General features: G+C 38.5%; 4 protein-coding genes across 4 annotated transcripts in view; all 4 read right to left on the bottom strand.

Annotated features, from left to right (window-relative positions):
- Window positions 1-2,787, bottom strand: part of LOC104721582 (probable boron transporter 7) — a 4,578-nt gene extending 1,791 nt beyond the window's left edge. The window contains exons 1-11 of the mRNA XM_019231757.1: window positions 2,585-2,787; window positions 2,223-2,363; window positions 2,036-2,118; window positions 1,753-1,945; window positions 1,519-1,657; window positions 1,260-1,425; window positions 1,007-1,173; window positions 731-904; window positions 553-648; window positions 350-466; window positions 3-248 (exon numbers count right to left, since the gene is read on the bottom strand). Coding sequence (XP_019087302.1) covers window positions 3-248; window positions 350-466; window positions 553-648; window positions 731-904; window positions 1,007-1,173; window positions 1,260-1,425; window positions 1,519-1,657; window positions 1,753-1,945; window positions 2,036-2,118; window positions 2,223-2,326 — 1,485 coding nt within the window. The 5' untranslated portion in view covers window positions 2,327-2,363; window positions 2,585-2,787. The remainder of the gene's footprint in view (window positions 1-2; window positions 249-349; window positions 467-552; window positions 649-730; window positions 905-1,006; window positions 1,174-1,259; window positions 1,426-1,518; window positions 1,658-1,752; window positions 1,946-2,035; window positions 2,119-2,222; window positions 2,364-2,584) is intronic.
- On the bottom strand, window positions 3,320-4,695 carry LOC104727608 (heat stress transcription factor A-4a-like). Its single transcript, XM_010446698.2, has 3 exons — window positions 4,376-4,695; window positions 4,124-4,285; window positions 3,320-3,514 (listed from the first exon to the last, which is right to left on the bottom strand). The coding sequence occupies exons 1-3, from the start codon at window positions 4,583-4,585 to the stop codon at window positions 3,320-3,322; spliced, it is 567 nt and encodes a 188-aa protein (XP_010445000.2). The 5' UTR covers window positions 4,586-4,695.
- On the bottom strand, window positions 4,914-8,527 carry LOC104721581 (serine hydroxymethyltransferase 3, chloroplastic). Its single transcript, XM_010439599.2, has 12 exons — window positions 8,392-8,527; window positions 7,663-7,892; window positions 7,355-7,550; window positions 7,075-7,249; window positions 6,881-6,998; window positions 6,688-6,800; window positions 6,460-6,582; window positions 6,245-6,349; window positions 6,076-6,162; window positions 5,792-5,899; window positions 5,527-5,599; window positions 4,914-5,397 (listed from the first exon to the last, which is right to left on the bottom strand). Exons 2-12 carry the CDS (start codon window positions 7,877-7,879, stop codon window positions 5,123-5,125), a joined length of 1,590 nt encoding a protein of 529 aa, XP_010437901.1. The 5' UTR covers window positions 7,880-7,892; window positions 8,392-8,527; the 3' UTR covers window positions 4,914-5,122.
- LOC104721579 (V-type proton ATPase subunit c''1) overlaps window positions 8,802-10,495 on the bottom strand; it is a 4,651-nt gene continuing 2,957 nt past the window's right edge. The window contains exons 2-4 of the mRNA XM_010439598.2: window positions 10,380-10,457; window positions 9,326-9,496; window positions 8,802-9,232 (exon numbers count right to left, since the gene is read on the bottom strand). Of these exons, the coding sequence (XP_010437900.1) occupies window positions 9,067-9,232; window positions 9,326-9,496; window positions 10,380-10,457 (415 nt within the window). The 3' untranslated portion in view covers window positions 8,802-9,066. The remainder of the gene's footprint in view (window positions 9,233-9,325; window positions 9,497-10,379; window positions 10,458-10,495) is intronic.

Genomic DNA, 10,495 nt, shown 5'->3' with positions numbered 1-10,495 from the left:
GCCATGTAAGTGAAGTAACCCCATAGGACTGAAGTTGGTATCATTCTGAGAACTGGTACTGCAAATATCAACAACCCAACAAGGATCGATTGCAAGAGATTGCTCACTCTCTGCTCGTTTACTCTAACGGGCAGATGGTCTTCAATATGTACCTCTGGATCAAATTTCTTCCCCTTCGTGTCTCCTCCTCCATCGTCTGCTTTCATCACTGCTTCTTTCAGGTTTTCTAACTCTTTCACCACTGTAGCCTGACAAGTTTCAATATGATAAGACTGATGAGAAATTATCTTCTTGGTATCATAAAAATAAAGAGAGGAAGTAAACTAATGAGACAGATATGGTTAGGTGCCTTAGGGGATGTTTCCATCTCTATAAACACATCTTGCATCCTCCCGTAGATCTCCGAGTTGCTAGCTTTTGCCTTCATGCATTCTTTTGCTTTCTGTACCATTTTCTTTCGCATTTGCTGCAATTGATACTCAAAACGTTTTATACTTCAATAAAGTGTAAACTGGATTTAGTCGGAACAGAGTGTTCTGTTTTTATTCTAACCTGCTTCTTAAGAACTGCAAGACTCTTTGTGTGCATAGGGGATTGTGGAATGACCCCATTTGAAGGAGGAAGTCCAAGTAGGCCACAGATCAATGTCTACAACAACATAGAAACGAATAAATATTGAGGATTCATTCATTTATAACTAAAGAAATGAAAGCCGTCACTATAACCATACCATGATTCCTAGGATAAAGATATCATAGTGATAAGCCGGGGGATTTTTGAGATTAAACTCCTTCTGCTGAGCCATTTGTGCAGATACACACTGATCAAAGAAGTATAGACCTGCGATCATGATTGCTGGTATAAATGCAGCAAGGATGTAAAGAGGCGGGACCTTCCCCATATCCTACAATTTTAGTCCAAAAAAAAAAAGCAATGATCGGTCTTTCTATGTTGTAAAGTGTCACATTTACAAATGCAGCACGGTATATGTAGTAGTAGTTAGTACCTTGACCACTGTCCAGTGATACAAAGACTCGGAATCCCAAGGAAGTGGCAATTCTAGCCTCCTTGGAACTCCTTCAGGAAGGTTTCTAGGGACTGTGTATGAAAATGCGCTCCACAGCACAAGCATGAGGAGAGTTCCATAATCCCCTATAAAACCTCGCATCCACCCTGCAAATATGAAGCTAGTTATTGTTCAATGATTTTGTCAAGTTTTCACCTATATATATATAGCCAAATCAAAGTTTTTGACATACTGAAGCCATATTTCCATGATCTGGCTCTCCTGCTTTTCAGAGCAGTGTAAAGAAGACCGAATGAGAATATGACGGCAAGAAGACCATTGGTATACAGCCATTGGAACTGATACACTTCCAAACTTGGATCGTCAGATTTTGGGACAAGAAACTCGCCAATAAGTCCCTGCATTATGAAACAAAACACCTCGTAAGTTTTAAAATGTTTAAAATGACTTTTGTATGAACTTTACCATGATTAAATTACCAATCAGAGAACCTTAACAGCCTCCTGGGTAAAAAGAACGGTTATGAGCATTCCAAAGAGCTCTCCTGCGATTCTTGTAAACCTAGAAATGATGTTGCATGCGTTTAACATTGCAAGAAGGATAAGCAAAACTGCTGTCCAGACACAGACCCTGTTAGAAGAAAAAAAACAAAGAGGTTCAAATGTAAATAATGAAAGAGGAATGAGCAAAAGCAAACAGAAAGGAAAATTCAGAAATGTACATACCATCCAGACCAAGCTAAGTAGAGTTTCTGACCCAACTCAGGCCTGCTTTTGCTGAAACTGTGAAGATATGTGTACATTATAATAGTGGGTTCAGCAACCCCTACTATCAAGAGAGGTTGTCCACCAAAAACTGAATGAATAATTCCACAAATAGCTGTTGAAGCTAATGATTCCGCTATGCCAAGGCTTCGATCTATAAAGCAAGGAGAGTTGGATAAAACCATCAAACAAGTTTCTCTGGAAGCCACACAACCCTAATAAATTGGTATACACGAGAGGTCACCTGTCTCTCTGCTAAGCTGCTCGCCGAATGCAATCACAGGTAGTGCAGAGGCAATGAAAATATACAGAGTTGGAGCCAAAATCCTAACATTGATAGTAAAAAAAACCAAAATTCATTATTCAGGACCAAAATATTGAATTTCGACGTGAAGTAGATGAAAAAATATAAAGAAAGAAGATGAAGAGACCTGACACCAGAATTGAAGGCAGCAAGCCAGTCTTGTTTGTAACACTTTCTTCTTCCTTTGAAATCGTTAATAATCCCACCACAGGGGAATTTAACTCCCTCCATAGCTGACCTTCAAGAATCAGCAATTACCAATGAAGGCCTGTGGATCGATACACGTACAAATCCACCAAACAATTTATCATATCTCATGGCAATGTTTGATAAGAAAAGAAAACTGCAGGGAAGGAAGCCTTGAATCATCAACAACAACAACAACTCGTACGTACGTTCTTATTTCCTAAAAACATTGTTAGTTTGTTTTCTTCAAATCTGAGTTAATGCGTGCATGGAACGGAACGATGGTGCAAAACAAAATCGTACCTGGAGGGGGAGAAAGAAGAAGAAAGCGATGGCCGCCGCCGTTACTAGAAAAGATCGACCAACGTGAGAGATTCGATTCCGGTGTGAGAGAGAGAGAGGAGAAAAGGAAAGCAGATAATATCTGTTATCGTTGGATTTTGGATCTCTCTCTTTTTTTCTGTTTTAGAGAGAGAGAGAGAAGAGAAAAGAGAGAGAGTCTTCACGCCACGCCTCAAAGGAAAGGCAGAGGAGAGATATGAATAATATTTTTGGAAAAAATTAAAGGGCTACAACAACAAAATAATACGTTTTGGAGAAAAAAAAAGGAGAGATTGGGTGATGAGATAAATTCGCCAAATCCCGCGAAATCGTTGCTCTCGACGTTAAAAATAATTTTAAAAAACATATTTCAAAATCATTCACTATTTTATTTATATTTTACATAACTCTTTATCTTTTTCTCTTTTATCACGAAGCTCATAAGTATATATATATATATATCTCCTATATTTTGTATTTTATTTTTAACGAGAATATAGAAGAAGCATTAACCGATGATAAATATAAAATTTTTATTTTGAAAAAATAGTATGGATCACAATTCAAACTTGTGACACAAGCAAAGCAAAAAACCCTAAAAGACAGCAGAGATGAAGCGAGTATATATTATCTGTTTAAATCCCAGGAATGAGAAAACGAGAGGTGAAGGATTCGACTCTTTCTTTTAGACTCTTCACCCTCTCTTTCAATAGAAACTCAAGTGAAGTCACCAACTTGGTGAATTCTTGAAGCTTTGATCCCGGCACTAACTTCATCATGGCTTCTATCGCTATCTCTACATCTTCCTTGATCAAGTCGGCCACTGCTACAAAGTCTTTCTCTGACAGTCCTCTTGTCGTCATCGCTGGCGACCCTATCCTTATTCCCCTGGAACCAAGGCACTTTTTCCCCCTGTTTCACCATTTCACAAACCACACAGTCTCAGTTTCAGTTTCAGTGTTTCACGACTCTAGGGGGCAATAAACACACACCTGTCGATATCATAATAGGCTCTGAAATGAAATACAAAAGCAAAAATTTAAGTATGAACAGTCAATCGAGGAAGTTGATGAATCCAAACCTCTTCGGTGTTAAACAAAGTCGGAGACATCTGGCATTGGTAGGGTAGGTAACTCAAATGCACAAGACGACTCAAAAAGACTAGAGTATCACCCAACCAAACCAACCACAGGATTTGAACAAAGGGGTTACTTTGAAACTAATTCTATTTCATCGGAGCCACTACTAGTTCCCAAGAGTTTTTTTGGTTGTAAGAAGCTATCTTAAAGTAAGTAGCAAGATCTTGGGCAAGGAGATGTCCATAGCAATAGAGCAAACATATCAACGAAAACATACATCGTATCAGAAACCCCAAACTTAAACAAAATTAAAGCTTAAGCAACTAAAAGAAGAAAGCGTTGATACATAGAAAGAAATCAACTAAAAGAAGAAGAACAAGAACAACAATAACAAACTTGTGAAAAAAAAATATCAAATACGCAAATGTTGTAAGCGCGCCACTGCATCCTTAATTGCTTGATTCTTTGCCCTAGCTGCTTGATATTTACGGTGATTCTTGTCAAAAGACTTCTGCTGCATCTTCCGCAAGAGCTCGGGTTTACCTCTCACAAAATAAGCATTTCCGAATTCAATGTGCGGAGACCCCTTAACTCTTTTAAATCCCTACAAACAAACAACCAACATACATACATAGCAAGATTCAAAACTGTATGTGCGATAGAAGAGAGAGATGAATCATTTGTTAAAACTTACATAATGCTGGAGGTCGTGGAAGAACATTTTGATATTGGCGCAAGGAAGACGCGAGGGCCTCGAAATCGAAAGAAGCTCGCTGCTTAACTCTCTCGAATTCCAAATGATGAAACTGTTGTTGCTTTTGCCCCACGAGATTATTGAATCCAATGAAGGATCGTTCACAACCTCATATATGCAGGTGTAGAATGAATCCAAATATTCCGCCATCGCTAAAGACTTCGCGGATCTAGAAATCCCCAAAAACGTAGATGAAACAACAAACAAACCCTAAAACCGCAACCCCCCAGAGACCACAGCTTTGTTGTGTACACACTACAGCTTTGGGCTTTTTCCATATACAACCTAGTGTTGGGCTACTAGTGTTGGAGAGAGAAATAAAAGTGAGATAAATTCGTCACATCCCGCGAAATATTTGCTCTCGACGTTAGGGGAAAAAAAAACACATTTCAAAATCATTCATAAATTGATCATCTCTATCTCATTAGTAAAAAAATGTATATCTCCTATATTGTGCCTTCAACGAGAATATAGAAGAAATCGTTAAACTACAACGTAAAGTCATTCCACCAACAATGATAAATATTAAATTTATTTTGAAAACAGCATTATGCATCACTATTTTTGAATTTCTCTAGATTCAACATGTGAAACAAGCAAAGAAAAACCCCTAAAAGACAGGATAAAAAGGTTTGAATAATAATAATATAAGGTTACAACACCAAGAGTAAGAGATCTGGTTATAGCTTAAACGCCAGGGATGGGAAAACGAGAGGTGAAGGATTCTACTCTTTCCTTTAGACTCTTTACCTTCTCTTTCAATGGAAACTCAGGTGAAGTCACCAACTTGGTGAATTCTTGCAGCTTTGATCCCGGCACTAACTTCTTGGCTTCTATCGCTATCTCTACTCCTTCCTTTATGAAGTCGGCCACTGCTACGAAGTCTTTCTCTGACAGTCCTCTTGTTGTCATTGCTGGTGATCCTATCCTTATTCCCCCTGGAACCAAGGCACTTTTATCCCCTGTTTCACCATTTCACAAACCACACAGTCTTAGTTTCACGACTCTAGGGGCAATAAACACAGGATTCTCTCGGTATTAGCTTTTCAATACGAAATTTAAAACCAGAATAAGCGCAGAAAGAAACTCACCAGGGACAGAGTTCTTGTTGAGAGTAATAGATGCCATGTCTAAGATTTTCTCAACCCGAGCACCATCCATGCCCTAACCACAGCAAAAAAAATACCGATTGATAATTAGTGATCCTCTGATTTTAGTCCATTTGCTTTGGGAGATTAATGGGGTTTGTAAGAACTTACCAATGGTCTAAGATCGACANATACCCATTGATAATTAGTGATTCTCTTATTTTAGTCCATTTGCTTGGGGAGATTAATGGGGTTTGTAAGAACTTACCAATGGTCTAAGATCGACAAGAACAAGGTGATTGTCGCTGCCACCAGAAACCAGCTTAAACCCAAGTTCCACCAATCGATTAGCTAGCGCCCTACAGTTAGACACAACCTAAACAAGCAAAAGAAGATTGTTAGAAGTTAATTACAAACTTTCTCCCACCGCAGAAGAACTTAAGATCAAGTAACAGGGTGATTACTCTTTTCTGGTAANTAAGATTGTTACAAGTTAATTACAAACTTTCTCCCACTGCAGAAGAACTTAAGATCAAGTAAAAGGGTGATTACTCTTTTCTGGTAAGCCTTGAATTCCGGTGATTGTGCGTGTTTCAAGCAGACTGCTAATCCTCCAATTGTGTGGTTATGAGGGCCACCCTACAAATATACAACAAAGACAAATTTTAGTCACCTTGAAAGAAGAATTATCTAAGAGAGCTAATAGTGAAAATATCTTAACCTGCAAACCAGGGAAGACAGCATTGTTAATGGCAGATTCAAGCTCAACACCGTTAACTGGATCCTTCCTGAAGAAGATCATGCCACCTCTTGGACCTCTCAAAGACTGTTAAGGAAAATTATAAAACCATCAAATCATGGGTTAATTTTGGAGCTTTTTTTTCTGCTAGATACAAATCATAATTATGTTTCAGATTTCGGAACACAAATAAATACCTTGTGAGTAGTTGTTGTAACAATATCACAATACTCGAATGGGTCGGCTACCACAGAAGCAGCCACAAGCCCGCTGATGTGAGCCATATCCATCATCAGGAAAGCACCAACTGAGTCTGCGATCTTCAGAAATTCATACAAATTGTGAGGAAAATTACATATCAGATTGAAAGCCAAAACTAGACAGACACATGAAAGGTAGTTTCAACGACCAGGTTGTGTTTCTACCTTCCTCATGCGAGGATAGTCAAAATCACGGCTGTACGCACTAGCACCAGCGATAATAAGCTTTGGTCTGAAGAGTGCAGCAGTTTTCTCGAGCATATCGTAGTCAACAATGCCTGTTCAATAAATAATCAGACATCAGGAAATAGCCTCACACAAAAGTAGTTGCAAGACTATGTCATAAAAAATCCAGTACCTGTGGATTCATCAAGTCGATAAGGCATGGACTCAAAGTATATTGAAGTTCCAGATACACGCCTTTTAGCAGTCATGAACCCGTGAGACAGATGACCACCGTGAGGTAAATCCAAACCCTGAACGTATCAAACAATCCATTATATTCAATATCTCAAGCACACAAGAAAAAAATGAGGTGGAAAAAATCTTTACCATGATCCTATCATGAGGGCTAAGTATTGCAGTGTAGACAGCAAAGTTTGCAGGTGAACCAGATAAAGGCTGAACATTAACCCCCCATTGCGAAGAATCTAAGCGGAATGTTGCTAAAGCCCGATTCTGGCAAAGTGTCTCCAATTGATCAATGTACTCATTGCCACCATAATATCTGTGAAACATGGACAACAGAAGAAAAAAACTATGAAATCTAGCAGATGAGTAACAAGAAGAACAAAAATGGGGAAACAAAAATTAATCTTACATAGTTCATTACCTTTTACCAGGAAGTCCCTCAGAATACTTGTTGGTAAGGCATGATCCAACAGCCTCCATAACTGCTCGAGACGTGAAATTCTCGGAGGCAATAAGCTCCAAGCTCCTGAATTGTCTATCTTTCTCCTTTGTGATGATCGTTCGGACTTCTGGGTCAACTTCACCAAGACCAGAATCCGCAAAAGGGATTTCATTGCCTATAAATACCAGTCATAAATAAGCAAAAGGAATCAAAACCACGCATGGATATGTCATCCACAGTATCAACCATAAAATCAAGAAAATGAGAAGATAATAAAACTTTCTTACTGCTCATCTCTACATTAGATAGCGAGACTGAAGATGCTCTCCTTTCAGAGACCAAGTTTCTTTCAAGAAATGAAGAACGGAGAGGTTGTGAAACATTGAACTTCAATTGCTGAGAAAACTTAGTCACTGGAGGTATTAGCGAGGGAAAGACAGATCCCTGAACCCGTCCAGGTTGCTGAAGAGAAACCATCGAAGTACCAGCACAACAAGCTTGCATATTTTCTCTACTCCTACACTCAAAAAAGTTTCCAAGGAAAACAATTAAACAGAGAGACCAGTAACTGTACCCCAGCTAATTGAAAACCAAGTATTCTCGACTCAGATATAGATATCCAAAAATGTAAAAATTCATGTTTTATACGTTGCAAAGATTCCCAAAAACGAACAACAGAAGATGTGTTGAACTTGCAAACAAACAATTCCAAAGCAAATACGAGTAGAGAACAGAGAAAAAGCTAAATTAGAATCTCAGATAACAACAGGTTGTTCCGATTATACTCATCAAATGACTAAAAAAAATTAACAGCAAACTGAACAAAATCAAACACCGACGAGACAGAGAGAAGCAGTGGCGCATATTATAAGCTCATAGCCACCGAAACCATACCTCAAATTACCAACTATTAGACACGGCAGAGGGAATTTTCATTCCAAATAAAAAAATCTAGCGGAAACTAAAAACCCAGAAAAAGAAAGACAAGCGACGAAACGAAAACAGACAACACTCACCGGAAAGGTAGAAACTTTATGAGCTTGCGAGGGAGAAGGAAGACAGAGATTGAAGGATGTGGTGGAGGAAAAGAAGAAGAAGAAGAAGAAGAAGAAGTGACTGTGTTTAGGGTTTTACGGGAAACACAACACACACCAAATAAAGCTCCAGGAACGGGACAGCCACCGAATAATCACATACCCAAACGGCGTCGTCTGCTGGTACAATGTTTGGTTTATCATAAACCGGTTCTGCTTAGTAAGCAATTTGTTGTATAGATTGAATTTTTCTACTGGTTTAGTTGGGTAGTGGTTTTGTGTAACTCTGACTTTGCCGATAAAGAGACCAATTGTATCAACAACATACTTCCAGGACCAGGAGATATTTATAAACATAACCATGTGGATAGACAGATAGATTGATAAACGAATGATATACAAAAACTCTTGTCTTTGACTATCAGAGAAACCAAAGAGAATGAATACAAACATGAAGATGTTCTCCAAAGTGACTTATTCCAAAGCTTTAAACAAATACAAAAAATATTAGGGATCCAAAAGTGGTTCTCAGTTTTCACACATAATTTTTTTTCTTCTAGACATTCAGTATCCATACAACAATGAAGATAATCAAGAAGCCATGTTCTTTCCAGATTTGCAAATAGACCACAACACATACAGACCGGATGGATATATCTATTTGGTTGGCCATGTTGCTTGTGCAGACATAATGATCCCAACAATAACTCCAAACAACCCAAGAGCACTCCCGAAGATCTCGATCACAAGAATCTTTACAAAGAGCGTCGAGTTTTGGGCATCAGACAATGCGCAACTACTTCCAATGATTCCTACACATAACCTGCAAAGAGAAATGTGACCTCGGTTTGCATATCTGACAATGAAATCCATAAACCGAAACTGTAAAGAAAGAGAAAGAGGGGAAGATACAGACCCGCATACAAGGTTGGCGAATCCAACGATAATTCCAGATGCGAAGATTGCATATCCAGCTCTAAGAGACTCAGCGTCATACATCTTTGAAGATGGGACACTCTCCAACTTTGTTTGCAGAATGATTGCAACAATAACGCCATATATCGCTACAGCTTCGCAAAAGATGACACTGGGACAGTTAAAAAGAACATGAAATGCTGCTTCGTTATTGCATAGTTTTTGCATCTAATCTTGAGCCTGAAGCTCTCTTAGCAAGAAATTAGAAAGCAAACACAACTATCCTGCTTAAGTAATCCTAAGTTCGGTGATCTACTCAATATGGTTCAGAAATGGTAAATGACGCTGTTGATATTGATGTTACAGAGCATCAAACTCCAAGCCTATAGCTCTGTAACAATAAATAAAACTGCAAACACAACTACTCCCTACTAAGCATTCCTTAATACTACCTTTTAGACACATGGGGTATCATAATGACATTATTGAGCGGTTAATAAGGTGACTCAGGTCCAAGAATCAGGAGGAAGTCAAACAGGAAGGCACCACAAATTACGTTAACACAAACATTAAAAAGAGATTTTTGTAATCTATATCCCCCTCATTTGTTTTTTTTTTAGCTATCTCGATTGTACATCTGTTTCTACTGACATACACGTAGAAAGACAAAAGCCACTTGATTGATTATCATCGTATCCAGTGCCCAAATCCCCAAAGGCAGAGCCTTGATGATCCATTGTGTCATACACCAAAGTTATTAGCCCTACCAACTAGATCGAGTCCTTTGGATTCTAATATCCCCGAGGTCAACAACTTCTTCTATCATTACGTGACAATCTACTCTAATATCCAGGAAAGAATATGAATTACGGGACTCAGCCATGAATTCTCATTGCTAACTCAGAACAAGACATCGAACCTTCCTTAAAAATGGGAACTAATTGGCTTTCAGAAAGATGAAAACAAAGAATCTTTCAATTGACCATCAAGTTAAACTCAACTGATCCACCAAAGGATCAAAAAACTAGAATTAAAAGATTGAAACTTTAACATACCTGATGAGATTCTTCGAAGTGATACGAGGAGCTTCTATAGCCGCACCGATCAAACTACTTCCCGTAATGTAAATTCCCCTTTAATGAGAAACAAAGCCAAAAAAAAAAAAAAAAAA

The sequence above is a fragment of the Camelina sativa genome, chromosome 11, assembly GCF_000633955.1.
Source record: "Camelina sativa cultivar DH55 chromosome 11, Cs, whole genome shotgun sequence".
Lineage (NCBI taxonomy): Eukaryota > Viridiplantae > Streptophyta > Magnoliopsida > Brassicales > Brassicaceae > Camelina > Camelina sativa.
This window is presented reverse-complemented; position numbering and strand designations above follow the sequence as displayed.

Coding starts and splice junctions, on each gene's coding strand:
- LOC104727608 (XM_010446698.2), bottom strand. CDS start 4,585: ATGGCGGAATATTTGGATTCATTCTACACCTGCATATATGAGGTTGTG. Junction 4,286..4,375: donor TCCACGACCTCCAGCATTAT/GTAAGTTTTAAC, acceptor GTTTGTTTGTAG/GGATTTAAAAGAGTTAAGGG. Junction 3,515..4,123: donor ATCAAGCAATTAAGGATGCA/GTGGCGCGCTTA, acceptor ATGGTGAAACAG/GGGGAAAAAGTGCCTTGGTT.
- LOC104721581 (XM_010439599.2), bottom strand. CDS start 7,879: ATGCAAGCTTGTTGTGCTGGTACTTCGATGGTTTCTCTTCAGCAACCT. Junction 7,250..7,354: donor GAGGGACTTCCTGGTAAAAG/GTAATGAACTAT, acceptor CATGTTTCACAG/ATATTATGGTGGCAATGAGT. Junction 5,600..5,791: donor TTGTCGATCTTAGACCATTG/GTAAGTTCTTAC, acceptor TGCTGTGGTTAG/GGCATGGATGGTGCTCGGGT.